At 39.9% G+C, this 17,500-nt stretch overlaps 2 protein-coding genes across 3 annotated transcripts in view; both read right to left on the bottom strand.

Annotated features, from left to right (window-relative positions):
• Positions 1-13,166, bottom strand: part of LOC138051147 (ubiquitin carboxyl-terminal hydrolase 5-like) — a 31,240-nt gene extending 18,074 nt beyond the window's left edge. The window contains exons 1-8 of one of the 2 annotated variants that reach the window (XM_068897303.1): positions 12,799-13,166; positions 5,274-5,396; positions 4,696-4,762; positions 3,232-3,266; positions 2,848-2,940; positions 2,166-2,260; positions 1,951-2,001; positions 607-698 (exon numbers count right to left, since the gene is read on the bottom strand). In XM_068897303.1, coding sequence (XP_068753404.1) covers positions 607-698; positions 1,951-2,001; positions 2,166-2,260; positions 2,848-2,940; positions 3,232-3,266; positions 4,696-4,762; positions 5,274-5,324 — 484 coding nt within the window. In that variant the 5' untranslated portion in view covers positions 5,325-5,396; positions 12,799-13,166. Of the gene's footprint in view, positions 1-606; positions 699-1,950; positions 2,002-2,165; positions 2,261-2,847; positions 2,941-3,231; positions 3,267-4,695; positions 4,763-5,273; positions 5,397-6,981; positions 7,185-12,798 lie in introns of those variants that run through there. The other variant, XM_068897302.1, reaches the window with a different exon arrangement.
• A 3,412-nt stretch (positions 13,167-16,578) lies between these two features.
• Positions 16,579-17,500, bottom strand: part of LOC138051149 (esterase OVCA2-like) — a 10,259-nt gene continuing 9,337 nt past the window's right edge. Inside the window, 3 exon segments of the mRNA XM_068897305.1 lie at positions 16,579-16,686; positions 16,689-16,712; positions 16,823-16,882. Coding sequence (XP_068753406.1) covers positions 16,637-16,686; positions 16,689-16,712; positions 16,823-16,882 — 134 coding nt within the window. The 3' untranslated portion in view covers positions 16,579-16,636.

Genomic DNA, 17,500 nt, shown 5'->3' with positions numbered 1-17,500 from the left:
GTTGGTAGGCTGTCGGTTAGCTGTCGGTAGCCTGTCAGTAGTCTGTTGGCCGACAGTCGACCGACAGTCGGCCGACAGGTTTTTTGGGGAGCTCTTCTTCACAATTACCTAAGTTAGAGCAACTGTGAAGTCTTTCCAATCAACTTAAGGGCACTTTCCTTTTGTCAGAACTGGATCGCCAGACTCGTCAGTTGCAAAGAAAATGCAACAATTTGAAGGAACACTTCTTGCATGATAATGCTTCGCATTCTTCTGGAGAAGTGTATATCATTCTCGAAGAGTGTTAATTTGTAGGCGGTGTAGAGTTAGTCCTTCCAAGTGCCTGGTCTGGCCAGTCAGTTCTGTCAAATGGAAACCGCTTTGAATTTACATGTATATTTTAATGATAATTATTAAAAATATAATATTATATGTCCGCCTAAGAACTTTAATGTTCCCAAAAAGATTCTATGTCCAGACTTGATTTGAAAGTATGAACGAATTGACCTGGGGAAGGGCTAAAAGAAATGAAAGAAATGTATGGGGCTAATATAAAGACAAGTGAACAGCAGAAAGATCAGCCACCACACCTTTTTAAGAGTACAGAGAGTTTAAAAAAACACTAACCATCAAAATATCGTCTCCCACAAAGAATTGTTCCATCAGTTAAGTTGAGCCAAAGATTTTCTTTCATATCACATTTTGTACACTTCCAGCCCCTGAAAAAGATAATGTTGATACTGATAATCAAAAACTAAGTCAACAGGACAATTTTGTTAAATCAGTCAATTTGGTCAACGTGGTATTTTATCATATGTACACCCCACACAGTTCTGCTTCCTCAATCCTAATTGGAATCCTTGAAGGGTGACAAGAAAAATAAAAGACTTCCCAACCAGCGTGCAAGCAGCTTGTTACTTTAAGAAACAATTTCCTTTATACTTGTAGGTTTTGTATAGCCACCATAAAATTAGTGACAAGTAAATTTAATGGTGAATAATGAGCTTTCAAAATAAGAATCCAGAGCCACATGGAAATAAAGGTAGCACTAAAATAAAAATTATTATTATACTGTAATAATTATTACATTCTAATAGATTTCTATGTTGAAGTTTAAGTGCTGTATACAGCTGATTGTCAGAAAAAACACACCTCTTCTCATTACTGGCTCATGTTCATTGCCATAAATTGGCATATCAAATACCCATGGCCTGTTTAGTCTGAAATTGTAGCTAGGTCAATGTAGCTAGCAACAGTGATCTACACGATCACTGTTGCTAGCATGGTAGTCGGTTCAGATTTGTCTTGTGAATCACAATTATGCTACACACACATCAATAACACAGTGATTTGTGCATTTGTGTAGTAAATTGCTCCATGAATACTATGTTACAATTGTAAACCATCATTCACTAGGGCAACAATATACAATAATTATTATTGTTTAAATTTAAGCCTAATGACAGCACCCTGCCAGCAGAGCATTTCTTAACTTGACAAGAAAGAAAGGACTCTGCAGAAATCATGTCAAGTCTTTATTGAGTATGCGCAAGCCGTTGCTTGGAGACAATGTCAAAGCCAGGCCAAGTCGCCAAGTCTAGCCTACATGTAGCCGTACCCCCCCCCCCTCCTGACGTAGGCTAGGCCAAGTCTCAATCACACTCCCAGATACCATATTGATTTTCGTACTGAGGGCTCGATTTTGACCTTCGCTTTATCAAAAACATGATGCGCATCAGCCTTAACCGGTTTGTCAAGAGTGACTTAACCCAGAAAATTGGGTTGCAGTGACTTAAACGGACTTGAAACGAATTCTGCAGAGCCTCTCTTGCTCACTCACTGGGGAGCTTTAGACAGGCTCTGCTCGCAGGGTGAGTGACAGTCACTTTTATAATATTATATATTTAATAATTTAGTGAAATGATTGATATACATGTACAGTTTGTACTTAACATGTATTTTGAAACATACCGTGGAGGAACTTTAACTCCATTATCCAGCTGAAGCAGATTGCTTGCATGTCTTAAGGAAACAAAGCAATAGAAATAAATAAAAATAAGTCTTAGATTAATTATCATCATTACAAATGAAAGAGGTCATATATGTACATCTTTTATCAATTAATTAAAAGAGATTTCAAGTGAATGCAACAAAAAGGGAAATCAAGGAATTATCAGCCTGCATACTTGGAAACTGCTCTCTTTTCTCCATCCCAAGATGCAACTTGGTCCTTGTATGCAGCTGCATCAGCTGTGAGTACTCCTGCAATGGACAGCTGAACCTGTCAATCAAAATAACTAAATGTTTGACTGACTAAATTTTCAGGAGAGGGTTTTCAAATACTCCAGGCGAAACTTAATCCATTGACTCCAGGGGGTTCCCTACTGACAAGTAAAATCGTCTGGCGTTAGAGTAAAATACTAGTCTAATAATTTAGCCTGGCCGGTTTAGGCTGGTAAATGGGTGTCAAAGGGTTAAACCTCTTGTTTTCAACCAATGAGAGACAAACTGGTAATTTTTTAAAAAATCCTCCCCTATATGGCGCATACCAGTAAATCCATTATTCAAGTACACTGTAACAGCAGTATGTCTTGGTAAGAATGTGATTAATATTTCTTCTAACCCATTTGTCAAGTGCATTCACATCCCACCGACATCTTGCACTATGATAGGCAGGATGACATGTATAATTTATGTACATGTACACTGTATGTACATGTAGGTAGAATTCCTAAACAATACACAGTACACAATACGCACAGAATTATGGATCTTACCATTAATGTGATATGAGAAATTGTTAAATTCAATATAGATTGGTCAATCAATACCAATAATAACTGTTACAGTAAATTATTTATCTTTTACCTGAAGGGGAATGTCAGCATTTGGAAGTGGAATAACAAGTGGATCTCCATCAGTTCCAAACACTGTCAGTGAGCTGAATTCATCATATTCGACCTGTAAAACAAAATAATCATGAAATAAATCTTACTATTTATAATTATTAAAGACATTTTGACAACTACTGGTGAAAGAAAACATTCAAAAACCGAAATAAATGTACCCGGTACTCGTTCTCAGTAAATACTCAAACAAAAACAATCATAATTTCCTATTCTTTTCCCCAATCTGTTGTTATCTGGTTGGGGTCTTGGCACTTCAGTTCTGCGTCCTTTCTTGCTCATTTGGTTCTCATTAAATCTTCATACATAGACACAGTTTAGTCCTTATTGCTGTTTGTTGTTCTACCTTGGTTTGGTCCACATCAAAGCCACCTTCCACTCCTACCAAAATAAAAGAAAGTCAGTGCTCGACCTTAGCGGTAGTCCACTAGTCCTGGACTAGTGCAAAATGCTTCTGGACCAGTAGAAACTTAGAACCACTAGTCACAGGACCAGTAACTACTTTGCAATTAGTTTTTGCAATGTCAAAAAAAAAATACATTAGGTGAAAACAAAATACACGTCTTGTAAATGTTGTTTCAATGCGTTCCACACAACGTTTCGATCGCGAAAACAGATAGTCCAATGCGAGGACTGAGGTGAGAAGACTAAACAAAGCTGAAGTTGGGACTGGGCACTAACTAAAGGAACTCCTAGCCCACCATCGATCTTTGTCTTGACTGCCCGTGTTCTTATCATGAAGAGATTAGAGGCCTATTTTTTTTAGTTCTAACAACAGAGATTATCCAAACAAACGCCATAAAGAGGGTAGTGGAGACGCAGAAAAGACATTGGAGACAAAAGAGAGCAAGAGCTATGAAGCGACCAGGAAATCTTCATATGATCAAGAGGATCGAACCATTAAAGTCAGGCATTTCCACCCTGTATGGAAAAACACTTTTCCTTGGGTTATTTACAAAGATGGCGAAAAGATAATGCAAATAATATTGCCATGCTGCAATCAGGAAGGACTACCTGGAGATTTACTCAGGACTATTAAATTTTCAGTTCAAGTAGTCCCAGGGCAAGCGATCAAAAAAGTTAAGGTCGAGCACTGAAAGTGAATAAAAATGCAATGACATGTGATCTCTAAATTCCTAAAATCCCAAGAGAAGCCAAGATAAATCATATAACTTTTTTTTTCACAATGTGTGAGCAGGCAGAAATCTGTGAATCCTGCAATCTGGTTAATCACCCCAAAACGGGGACTGCAGACTGTGCAGACCATGTAGACCAGGGGTAAAATATGGCATTACTCTCACTATCATTGAGAGCTAACCGTATTAAAACAGGCTAACCTGAATGTTATTTAGGCCTAATTCAGGCTAACTGAATTTTCATTTTACAGACAGTCTGCACAGTCTGCAGTCTGCATTTTTCAGTGTCCCCAATGTGGTTGTCTCTGCGAGCAGGTGGAATTTTTCTATCTTGCCCCCCAACCCCGGAAGAATCCTAGCCCTGGTTGTGTGAGCTTGTGTGACAGGTGTCGATTAGGAGCAAAAATAGATATTTTGAAGCCTTTTAAATGTTTTTAAAAGAAACAATGTTGCTTTACAAAATAATTAATAAATACTGTGAACAGAAACAACCGATCATTGTCAGTGGTATTGCTTATTTTCTCTTTTGATAATAAGCATTGCACGCCAGCCTTCAATGGTTCCCAGCCAGCACATCTCTTTAGGAAAAAAATAAACAGGTTACCGGTATTCACCAGGCATGCTTTTTCTCTATACTGACCTCCTGGCCAGTGTATTATATACTGAACACTTACCAATAGCTAATCTTGTAGGCTTTTTCTTCGGAGGAAACTCTGTTGTATCGTCAGTCTCAGATGGAGGCTGAAAAGAATGAAAGTTCAGAACTTGAAAAATTACTCATAACTGCACGTCTGTAGTCGTGACTACCACTGAAAACAACTGAAACTTTTTACTGAAGAACAGATCACCATTCAGTCACTATTTAGTTGAATTGCAACTTAACACAACATCAAATGAGGCCATGGTAATGTCTTTAGGTTCAGACTCATAAAATTCTGGTCGACAATATGTATATATATTATAATAATCATCATTATAATATACATACACAACTTCTTTAAGTATTAACCAAGTGGAAGGAAGCCATCAGCTAGCTTTATCCAAATCATGGCAAACTTGAACTCACGACCAGCAAAGTACAGTGATCATTTGCCGAAGTTGTGTTCTCTTGCTCTAAATTTGGCTTCAAATGATATACATTGTAACAAAATGATAATTATTGAGAATAGTTGAACACTACATTTGAGAACAAAATCAATTATTGTTATCATTAACGTTATTTGTGAAAAATAATCAGTTTAAATTTGGGTACCTTTTTCACTTTCTTTAAATGCAGAAATACTCTGTGGGATGTTTTACTCATGTGAAGATAAATATGTTCTTCACAAAAGCCGAGAAAAGTTGCCAGACAAATATAAAGACCTTTGTCACTTTCCTGTAAGAAAAATAAGCATCAAAATCAAAGCCGACGAAAACCATACATGTAATTATCATGACTGTATACAGGTGGTGAACAAAACACTGACCCTCAGACCATAGACCACCCGATGGACTAATTTTAAGAACTTTCAAAACATTATTCATACTTCACTCACACCTATTACTTTTGAATATTACTTTAAATTGTGCTTAATTGTACATGTACTACATATTGTTACATTGCTTTTGAACTTGTTATTTTTTGCGGTGATGGACAAAACACTAACCCCCAGTCCATGGACTACCCTGTGGACTACCCTAAAGTGGACTACCTCTTTAAAAATACTATTTCAAAATTAATGAGTACTATGAAAGCACTGAACTGCATTGATTATATACTTTCATTGCACATGCCTTGTTTATTTTCATCCACACAGCCACATGGACTAAATCCTTGAATTGCACTGGTCTCACTTCACTTACATGAAGTAATTGGCCATCAACAAACAAACTAACTAATAAAACTTAATGTTGCCTTGCTCATCCTTCACTGTAGTATCCAGGAAATTTACTGAATTTGTTGAATCCACCAATCAGTGCAACACGATCGTTGGGAACTGCCAAATGTCGTGTTGACAACACCATCGCTGGGAGATTCGAATAGCCTCAAATGCTTCAAATTCCTTTGGTCTGGTTTCTTGCACCAATCATGTTGAGAAAGCTTTATTGTTAGGATCACCTTTCTCAGTGAAATTTCAAAAGATGAAGCTCAAATTCGGCAAAGGAAATCCCTAGGGTTAGGAAATCCCTAATCAATTGGATGCTGGTACACGTTCTTAAGGCGAGAATTTCACTGGTTTGGCATCAGTTCCAGCTTGAATAAGACAAGGTCACCAGCCAGCAGCTGGCTACCTTGTCAATTTTCTTGACTGTCCAACCGTCGATCGAGAAAAGATCTCGCAAAATGACGCCTCAAACTGCTCGGAACGACCAAAACAACATAAGACAGGACTCAGTCGACACTTTGTTTGATTTTTAATTGAATTATTTGCTGTTAAACTGTATTGCCGAGCAAATCGCAACCGCTGTAATGTATTTATCCTTCTGCAGATCGATAACAACAACACATGTGCTGTTTCTATTCTTTTTTCATTATGCCGAAATTTTTCCAAAGCAAGTTATTTTTCCATAAAATGAACGCAATAAAGAGACGTGTAATTCTGCCAAGTAATGTCAGATTTGAAGCCATAGCTATGGCACTGGAAGATAATAATAGAAAAATCAGGCTCGTGTCTCTCAGTCATCGATTTGAGCAGCCACGCTGTACATATGATTATTACAATGGAACAATCTCCCACCAGAAATTATAGCATCTACTTCGCAATGTCCATTTCGGCAGTCCCTTAATGTAATCTTGTATATTAATTAGTAATTTCATGTTTTTGTTTTATTCATTGTCGTAATTTTTTTATTTTTTAAAGCAGTCTGCAATACTCTTTTAAGAGTGAACTCTTAATCGGTAAATAAATAAATCAATCAATCAAGAAACGTTTAGGTACAACTAGTGCTTGTTAGATACGGAATTTTTCATGCATACGTACCGGCGAATTGAAACAGTATACACACTCCTCTTTGTAAACTTTGTCACCTCCTTGCGGAACGCGGATGCTGGAACTTTTTAAAAATTCCATCAAATCTCAATCATCAACAATTTATTGCTCTTTAGATCGATAAAATACTTTCAGAATAGAGTCTAGAGAGGGAAGATGAAAAAATGGCTTCAAAGAGACTCCGCTGGCTTTAGGGACTGACTGATTTTTTCCGGTTTTCTTTCATATAAAACTGCCGTAATGTGCCATATTTTAGAACGGATCCCAGGCCCTCTGACCAATAAAAAGAGAGAGAGTGATCTATCTTCCTTGGATGGGGTGGGGTTGGGAAAGGTCTGTACACACATCAACTCAAAGTGCAGGCAAAGCCTTTGTTAGACTAAGATATGATTCATTTGCAGTTACCTTTCATTTATATGATTTATTTACAGTTACATTTACCTTATATTTATCTTCTAGAGGTTTTTTGAAAAATTATATTAATATTGGATAAGATTAAATTAACCCAGATAAAAAGGGCTAGGAACTCAGGAATGGTACTTAATAAGGAACATATGTAACGCTTTTATGGGGAGCCATTAACTTGTTTGCTTTCACCCCTCAACCAGCTTCCCTTGACAAGCAAAAGTTATAGTCCGGTATTAGACCACAAGCCAACCACCCTCTGTGGTGTTGTTGTTATCAGGAGCCCATCTGGAGCGTGCAACTTCCATACAGCGTCTGTGAAACGGCGTTTTCACAAGTAGGTTTATTTTTAGACTAGCCCTTCCCCCGAATTAGGTAAAAAAACAAAGGCAGTTCCGGTTCGGTGACCCTATGACGTCAGCTTAATTTCTTGTAATTGGTCATCGCGCTCCTGTGGGAGTCTCATTCAATCTAAAAATAACCTTACTTGTGAAAACGCCGTTGCACGAAAATAGGTGAGTTGCACGCGCCGGGTGATGGGCTCCTGTTGTTATTGATTTGTAGAAGGATAAATACAGAAGAATATTATGGTGTGTCGCGATGTTGCGTTACTCTGCCACGCGCTCTCAATCACGAGTTTTATGTTGTATGATTGCGTAACCATATCGAGTGACTTATGGGTGTCATATTGCTAGGAGGATCGCATTGATTCGGCTGGCACGATTGTTGCTGATTTAGAATTAAAGTCTGTTTTTATACTCGTCTATTACTGTGGTTACTTATCGCGACATGGTGTCAGAAGTGGGATTAACTCACTCCTATAGAATGCCGGTTACAGAAGAAGGCGGACAAGCAGCTTCACAAGCCGTTCAAGCGCAAATTTTTATGCCACCATCAAACTTGCCCCCACTGAAAGCGTTAACCTTTGACGACAATTTGGCATCGTCGTGGAGAACATGGAAACAAGCTTGGAAACAATACGAAATTGCAACTGGCGTAAACAAACAGGAAGGTATCGTCCGGGTGTCTACTCAACTGAACGTCATCGGTGAGGACGGTGTTAAAGCTCATGACACATTCACTTGGAACGAGGTAGAAAACTAAGATAACATCGCTTTGGTTCTGCAAAAGTTCGATCAGTTTTGCGCCCCCCAGAACGCAGGTAATCTACGAACGTTACCGTTTTAACAATAGAAACCAAGAACCCGGCGAAAACTGTCTCTACTTATCTTACAGAATTGCGAACGATCGCCAGAAACTGTGCTCATGATACTATCACCCCAGATGAAATCGCCTCGTGTTAGGCATACGTAACGATCGCGTCCGTGAGCGCCTTCTACGTTTGAACGATTTATCTTCACAGCAAGCGGTTGACATAATCAAATCCTCGGAACAGACCCAGCAGCAAGTAAAACAGATGTCTGGAGGAGACACGTTGGTCAACGCTCTGAAGAAATTCGGTCCCGCGGTTTAAGTTGAAGACGAAAAATCTATCAAGCCGCCTACACGAAGAGCGACTAAGGAATGTGGAAAGTGAGGAATGGTTCACGGTCGAAATTGTCCCGCATATGGAAGAACATGTTTCCATTGTGGAAACATGAATCACTTTGCTCAAAAATGTCGCGCGCAGTCACGAGGAAGGAAGCCTAGAGTCTCAACTATTATTTCATTTCCTGACACCGAAGAGGACCCGTACTACATAAGTTCCCTTGCTGAGAAGGACAAACTGCGGGCACGGATGGCTGTGATCAAGCTCCAAATTTTAATGCCAGACCCTAAGTCCGAAGTCCAGTTTCAAATAGACACTGGATCTCAGTGTGACATTCTCCCAGCAGGAATATACAAGCAAATCACAGGGGACACACACCTACGGCGCCTTAAACCCTGCAACAAAGAGATTGCCTCGTACACAGGAGAACATCGCAGAATTGCTGGCAAGGCAAATCTCCCCGTCTGGTCTGGTGGAAAGCGTAACTCACTCGAATTCAACATTATCGATAGTGACTACCAGCCGATCCTGTCATTAAACACAAGCCTTACTCTGGGATTTGTGAGTCTGCACAACTGCGATGTACGGGCTTTAAAAGTTAAGACACACGAAGAGTTTGACGATGTATTTGAGGGATTAGGCGCACTGCCAGGAAATTACAAGATTGTAGTTGACGACACTGTACCACCCGTGGTTTACGCCCCGAGACGAGTGCCAGTAGCCTTGCGACCTCGCATCAAAACCAAGCTAGACGAAGTGCTTGATCGCAAAGTAATTGTGCCAGTCACTGAACCGACCGAGTGGGTATCGAGCATGCTGGCCATTGTGAAGCCCAACAAGGTCCGCATTTGCATTGATCCGAGGGACCTTAACCGCGCAACTCGTCGAGAACATTATCAGCTGCCCACCATCGAAGAAGTTGCCACCCGACTAGCAGGTGCCAAGAAGTTTACTCTGCGACGCGAAGGATGGTTTCCACCAAATTGTTTTAGACGATGCCTCAAGTTACCTGACAACATTCAACTCGCCTTTGGACGTTATCGGTGGACGCGCATGCCATTTGGCATCTCCAGTGCCCCTGAAGTTTGGCAGAGACGTATGCATTAATTTGTAGAAGACCTAGAGGGTGTTGAAGTCATCGCGGATGATTTTCTAATAGCTGGGTTTGGTGAGACCGACGAGGAGATCAACACCAGCCTCGAAAGGCATGAACGTGCTTTCTTTAAGAAATATCGGGAATGGAATCTGAAGCTCAACAAAGACAAGATGAAACGAGCACAAACCGAAGTGCGGTTTATGGGACATCTCCTAACTCCTGAGGGCCTGAAGGCTGACCCTGCCAAAGTGGAAGCCATTTTAGCTATGCCACCGCCCACCGATGTTAAAGGCCTTAAGAGGTTTCTTGGCATGGTCAATTATTTGGCCAAATTCTTGCCTCTTTTGACATGACTGAACCGTTGCGAAGACTCGAAGACAAGGAAGTGGAGTAGTGCTGGTTACTGCAGCACCAGAAAGCATTCACCACAGTTTAACAGTACTTGGCGGAAGCCCCTGTCCTGAAGAACTACGATATCAAAGAAGATGTCACAATCCAATGCGACGCCAGCGAGACTGGTCTGGGTGCTGCACTAATGCAGAACGGACAGCCCATCGCTTATGCCACCAGGGCGCTTACTGACACGGAAACTCGTTGTGCCCAAATTGAAAAAGAATTACGTATTAGCAATTGTGTGGTCAACTAACAAGTTCGATCAGTACATACTTGGACGCGAAGTTGTCCACATCGAGTCCGACCACGAACCACTGAAAGCGGTGTTTAGCAAACCAATTCACAAGTCACCAAAGAGACTCCAGCGGATATTAATGGCCCTTCAGAATTATGCTTTGGATGTGCAGTACAAAAAAGGGGAACTTATGTAGATATCTGATACTCTTAGCCGAGCGTACCGAAACACAACCGAGTCATCCCGGCATGACACAGGTCTGGTCTGCGCGCTTGAAACGATTGACCACTCGGAAAACGTCGCCATTGCACCGTACAGGATTGCCAGATCCGGTCTTGCAAAGTCTTATCGCAACCATAAGAAGTGGATGGGCGCCCTCAAAGAAACAGTGTAACCGCGAATTAACACCGTATTATGACAAGAGAAGCGAATTGGTAGAAGACAACGGACTAGTCTTCCTGGGCGAACGGCTGGTAGTACATACATCCACGAGGAAAGAAATGTTGAAACAAATTCACAGATCGCACATTGGCATCGAAGGCGATTTCTTCGAAGTCCAGGAAGTTAAAGAGGCTACGTCTATGAGAATCATTACTGCTTGCAAAGTCCTCTTTGCGCGACATGGGATACCAGACGTGCTTGTAACCGATAACGGAACTCAGTTTACATCATCGGCATTCAGCGGATTTGCGAAGGAGTGGGAATTTGAGCATCGGACTTCGAGTCCCTACTACCCCCAGTCAAATGGTCGTGCTGAAAACGCGGTGAAGACTTGCAAGAGCTTAATGAAGAAAGCGAAAGCCGATGGGCAGGATCCCCTGTTAGCCCTCCTAGATTGGCGTAGCATCCCAACAGAAGGCATTGGAACATCGCCAGTGCAGAGGTTAATGGGACGCCGTATTCGAACTTTGCTGCCCACACACGAAAATCTCCTGATTCACCCATCTCACAAGGACACCGCCTCCAAACTGTCCGATCGCAAGTCAAGACAAGTGCGCCAGTACAACAAGAAGTGTCGCCCATTAGAACCTTTGAAATGTGGTCAGACTATCCGAATGAGACTTCCTGGGAGGCAAGAATGGACCCTGGGGACTTGCACCCGAGTTCTGAAAAATAGGTCGTATGAAGATGAAGTATGCGGTAGGCACTACCGTCGCAACCGGCGACAATTGCGACAGACGCTTGAAATGCCCTCTCCATTGGATCCAGTATACCGTGAGCATGAGACACTGGAATTCAATCAAAACCCTACAGAAGCGGAGACTTGGCCTGCCCTTTCGGAACCAAGGCCCCACCCTGTAACCGCAACCGGAACCGAGTTTCAGCCACCGGAAGCTGACACAGGACCGGAGAAAGAGCCACTGGAGATGCATCCGCGTCGATCAGACCGCAGAAGGTTACCACCTGTTTAGCATCAGGATTACCAAATGTACTGAGACTCACATGGACACTGAACGTTGAACATTGTTTTTTTTCATTTTGTATTGAGACCCTCATTGAACACTGAGCCTTTGAACCTGTTTTTATTTTTTGTTTCTGTTTAGTATAGTAATCTTGGGGAGAGATGTCGCGATGTTGCGTTACTCTGCCACGTGCTCTCAATCACGAGTTTTATGTTGTATGATTGCGTAACCATATCGAGTGACTTATGGGTGTCATATTGCTAGGAGGATCGCATTGATTCGGCTGGCACGATTGTTGTTGATTTAGAATTAAAGTCTGTTTTTATACTCGTCTATTACCGTGGTTACTTACTTATTTGCTCCGCAATAAAGTTTGAAAGCAAACAGTTCAATGAAAGATCACACAAAGTGTCAATCTACTAATCAGTGCATCACAACTTAAACTGCCAATGGTTGCACTGCCCTGATTGGTAGATTCAAATGGACTCAAATATTGAGAAATTCTGGTTCACGTTTCTCTGTGAATTTTCAACACATAAAGTTCAAATTCAGCAAACGTATGGGGGCATCCCTAATCGATTGCATGCTGGTGTTTTTAAGGTGAGAATTTCACTAGTTTGGCGTTCGTTCCAGCTTGAAGCTAACCTTAGGCCTAATTAGGCCTAAAGAAACGTTTTTAGGCCTAAGCCTAAAGAAACGTTTTTAGGCCTAATTAGGCCTAAGGTTAGCTATTCATGTAACAGTCACGGTAAATTTCAACCTGTAACCTGCAACCTGCAAAATATACCTGCCGGCCTGGAGTTTGCAAGAAAGGCTTGAGTGAGATGTTCCCCCTTGAAAGGGAGCAGATTTTAGGTGCACTTGACAAGCTGATTCCGCTTGCTTGACCCCATCCTTAACTTTTGACATCATGATGGTTCTGAAGCAAATCAAGGCAAACATGTCCAAATAACCCAAATTGATCAGAGAATTTGTTCACAAGCTATCCACGATGCCCTTACACCTGGTTTTCCATTTTAATACCACATCTATGCAGCGTTCCTCCGTCCTATCCACTGCACTCCACCTTTATTGCTTTATTTTTTCCATTAATCATACTTTTCCTTCCTCTGACATAACAACAAAACACTTTTACACAAAGCCTGAAAAGTCTTTAAGTTTAATCTCGATCATAAAAAGGCAATAAAATTTTGCACAACGTTAATTAAGTATTGGTGAGAAACTGTTGTAGGAATTCTGTATACACTTTTCTTTGTGGAGCTTGGGTTGGGATGAAATGTCCTAAGAAAAGAATTAAAAACTGAGCTGAATCAATGCAATAATATTAATAAAATAACAATACAACCAATTCACATTCATTCACATTCATGATCAATATGGATTTTACCAACCTCCTGCATGATTTAGGATGGTTGCATTTGAAAAATGCTGTAATAACTCCTCACTGTTTTCTGTTTGGAAAAGGAAGCAGTTTATCATCAGTTTGGCTGCTCCATGAATTAAAAAGAAAATAGCAAAAAACACTATTAATGCACTTTACAGAGGCAAGCAATATACCCTTGGGACCTTGAGAGTAGCCTTCCAAAAATCAAAGTGGACTCTAATGTTTGAGGAAAGCACTAACAACTCGTGGAGAGGTATGAACGAGATTACCTCAAGAAAGACAAAAAGCGGTCAAAAGCCAATTCACCACCTTGTTAACACCAACTCGGAAACAATATCTAACCCAAAGGAAACAAAATAATAACTCTTTTAACACGTTTTTTGGAACTGTTGGACACAAATTGGCTTCTTGTATACCTTCTCCGTCACTAGACCATGACTTTAGAACGTTTTAATTTATACCTGCCAATAGTAAGTTCTTTTTATTTTGACCCTTTCGTCCCTGCAGAAGTTGAAGCCGAAATCAAAATATTACCAAACAACAAAGCCGATGGACTCTATTCTTGCCCTGCAGTCAGAATTTTGAAATTGTCTCATCATATTATCTCTCAACCCTTAGCTCAAATCTTCAATATCTCTGTATATCCACAGGCTCTTTCCCAGCTAAACTTAAAGTCGCTAAAGTTGTTCTGATTCTTATAAAGTCAGGAGATGAATCTCAACCAGGAGATTATCGACCAATTTCTTTGTTATCAATTTTCAATAGAATATTTGAAAAACTGGTTTATAAAAGACTCATTAAGTTTGTTGACAAACATAATATATTATATTCATCTCAATATGGATTCCGCGGTAGGCATAGTACACAACATGCTACTCTAGAAATCCTGAATGACATTCTTACTAATTTTGACAGAGGCCAATGCACTTGTTGTTTATTCATTGATTTAAAAAAGGCTTTCGATATGGTAAATTATGGTTAGGGTTTGTTTAATATAATTAGTTTGATATAATTTATGGGACTTTTAAATTTTCATTTTTCCTCTTTTACCTGCCTCGAATAGCACTCGCTAATTGCTGGCAAAAGTCTGTAATTTTTAGACCTAATAAAGAATTTGTTTACTTGTTATTTGTTTATTTTATTTACATGCTAGAGGGTGTAAACTGCAGGTTGCAGGGTGCAGGTTAGGGTTACAGGTCACTGTTTCACTATTAATAGCTAAAACAACCCAAAACTTTACTAATCTATGCTTACATTACGCCTAAAAAATAATGTTTAAGCTTAAGGTTAGCATTTCTGTAAAGGTTTGGGTTGTTTCAGTTATAGTAAAACAATAACCTGCAACCTACACTTTACAACCTCCGTTTACATGCTATGTTTTCTCAGATGACTGTGATTTTATTTTTTGTACAATTTAATTGACAAAAAAATCCTACCAAGGATTTCAGGTTCATTTTAAAAATGAAACAGTTGATGAAACGGTAAATTAATAAAAAAACCGGTGTTATCCAAGTCATCAGATCATGTCTATCCTGACATCCTGATATAGGATAAAACATTCTGTTACAATCTGAATATGGGAAGCAAATCAACATACACGCCTCCTAATGTATGTATGGGTTATTGACCAAGCGTGAGGTCAAGATGACTGGATATTGGCCAAGTTCTTTTTTTGCGTGTTTCGGGCCCGAGACGAAGTCGAGGTCCATAAACACGCAAAAAAAGAACGAGGCCAATATCCAGTCATCTTGACCGAACAATCTTGGTAAAGGATTTATTATATGACTTAAAACACCAAAAAATGATCTTTGATCTTGCAGGACCAAGCGAGAAATCCCGAGCGGGCAGTATCGCTCCATCTTGCCCGCTCGGGTAGCCAATCAGAGTGCGGGATTTGGTTCATCTTGCCCGCTCACGGAGCTAGTCATATAATAAATATTATTAATAAGAGCAGTACACTGTACTCCAATTTTCCCATTGGCACCATTATTTTTACTACAGTAACTATTATAATATCACGTTCACTTCATTAACCCATTTGACTCCTGGGGGTTCCCCATTGATGAGTAAAATCGTCTGGCGTTAGACAGAGTATTAAATCATACTCTGGCGTTAGAGTAAATAATAAGTATGGCTGGTTTAGGCCGGTTTAGGGGTGAGTGGGTTAAGTCTAATATATATTTATGTTGCTTGTTCGTGGAATTGCAATATTGCTGAAAGTCACAAAATCTTATAATTCTAAATGCTTCAATATCACAAAATAATAGAATCACACACACCTTTTGGTATGACTCTGTCTGTATCCCCAAACACATGTAAGGTGGGTATATTGATACGAGTGGTGTAATACACACTATGCATGGATGACCTTGACTTGAATCCAGCCACAAGGATTGCAAACTTAAAGTGCAAACAGTTCAATGAAAGATCACACAAAGAGTCAATCTACCAATCAGTGCATCACAACTTAAACTGCCAATGGTTGCACTGCCCTGATTGGTAGATTCAAATAGACTCAAATATTGAGAAATTCAGGGTCACGTTTCTCTGTGAATTTTCAACACATAAAGTTCAAATTCAGCAAACGTATGGGGGCATCCCTAATCGATTGCATGCTGGTGTTTTTAAGGTGAGAATTTCACTAGTTTGGCGTTCGTTCCAGCTTGAAGCTAACCTTAGGCCTAATTAGGCCTAAAGAAACGTTTTTAGGCCTAAGGAGGCCTAAAGAAACGTTTTTAGGCCTAATTAGGCCTAAGGTTAGCTATTCATGTAACAGTCACGGTAAATTTCAACCTGTAACCTGCAACCTGCAACCTGCAAAATATACCTGCCGGCCTGGAGTTTGCAAGAAAGGCTTGAGTGAGATGTTCCCCTTGAAAGGGAGCAGATTTTAGGTGCACTTGACAAGCTGATTCCGCTAGCTTGACCCCATCCTTAACTTTTGACATCATGATGGTTCTGAAGCAATCACGGCAAACATGTCCAAATAACCCAAATTGATCAGAGAATTTGTTCACAAGCTATCCACGATGCCCTTACACCTGGTTTTCCATTTAATACCACATCTATGCAGCGTTCCTCAGTCCTGTCCACTGCACTCCACCTTTATTGCTTTATTTTTTCCATTAATCATACTTTTCCTTCCTCTGACATAACAACAAAACACTTTTACACAAAGCCTGAAAAGTCTTTAAGTTTAATCTCGATCATAAAAAGGCAATAAAATTTTGAACAATGTTAATTAAGTATTGGTGAGAAACCGTTGTAGGAATTCTGTATACACTTTTCTTTGGGAACTTGGGTTGGGATGAAATGTCCTAGGAAAAGAATTAAAAACTGAGCTGAATCAATGCAATAATATTAATAAAATAACAATACAACCAATTCACATTCATTCACATTCATGATCAATATGGATTTTACCAACCTCCTGCATGATTTAGGATGGTTGCATTTGAAAAATACTGTAATAACTCCTCACTGTTTTCTGTTTGGAAAAGGAAGCAGTTTATCATCAGTTTGGCTGCTCCATGAATTAAAAAGAAAATAGTAAAAAACACTTAGTCTATTAATGCACTTTACAGAGGCAAGCAATACACTTGAGACCTTGAGAGTAGCCTTCCAAAAATCAAAGTGGACTCTAATGTTTGAGGAAAGCACTAACAACTCGAAAGAAACGTGGAGAGGTATGAACGAGATTATCTCAAGAAAGACAAAAAGTGGTCAAAAGCCAATTCACCGCCTTGTTAACACCAACTTGGAAACAATATCTAACCCAAAGGAAACAAAATAATAACTCTTTTAACACGTTTTTTGGAACCGTTGGACACAAATTGGCTTCGTGTATACCTTCTCCGTCACTAGACCATGACTTTAGAACGTTTTAATTTATACCTGCCAATAGTAAGTTCTTTTTATTTTGACCCTTTCGTCCCTGCAGAAGTTGAAGCCAAAATCAAAATATTACCAAACAACAAAGCCGATGGACTCTATTCTTGCCCTGCAGTCAGAATTTTGAAATTGTCTCATCATATTATCTCTCAACCCTTAGCTCAAATCTTCAATATCTCTGTATATCCACAGGCTCTTTCCCAGCTAAACTTAA

This window comes from Montipora capricornis, chromosome 6 (assembly GCF_036669925.1).
Source record: "Montipora capricornis isolate CH-2021 chromosome 6, ASM3666992v2, whole genome shotgun sequence".
Lineage (NCBI taxonomy): Eukaryota > Metazoa > Cnidaria > Anthozoa > Scleractinia > Acroporidae > Montipora > Montipora capricornis.
Note: the sequence above shows the minus strand (reverse complement) of the source record. Positions and strands in the feature narration are given on the sequence as shown.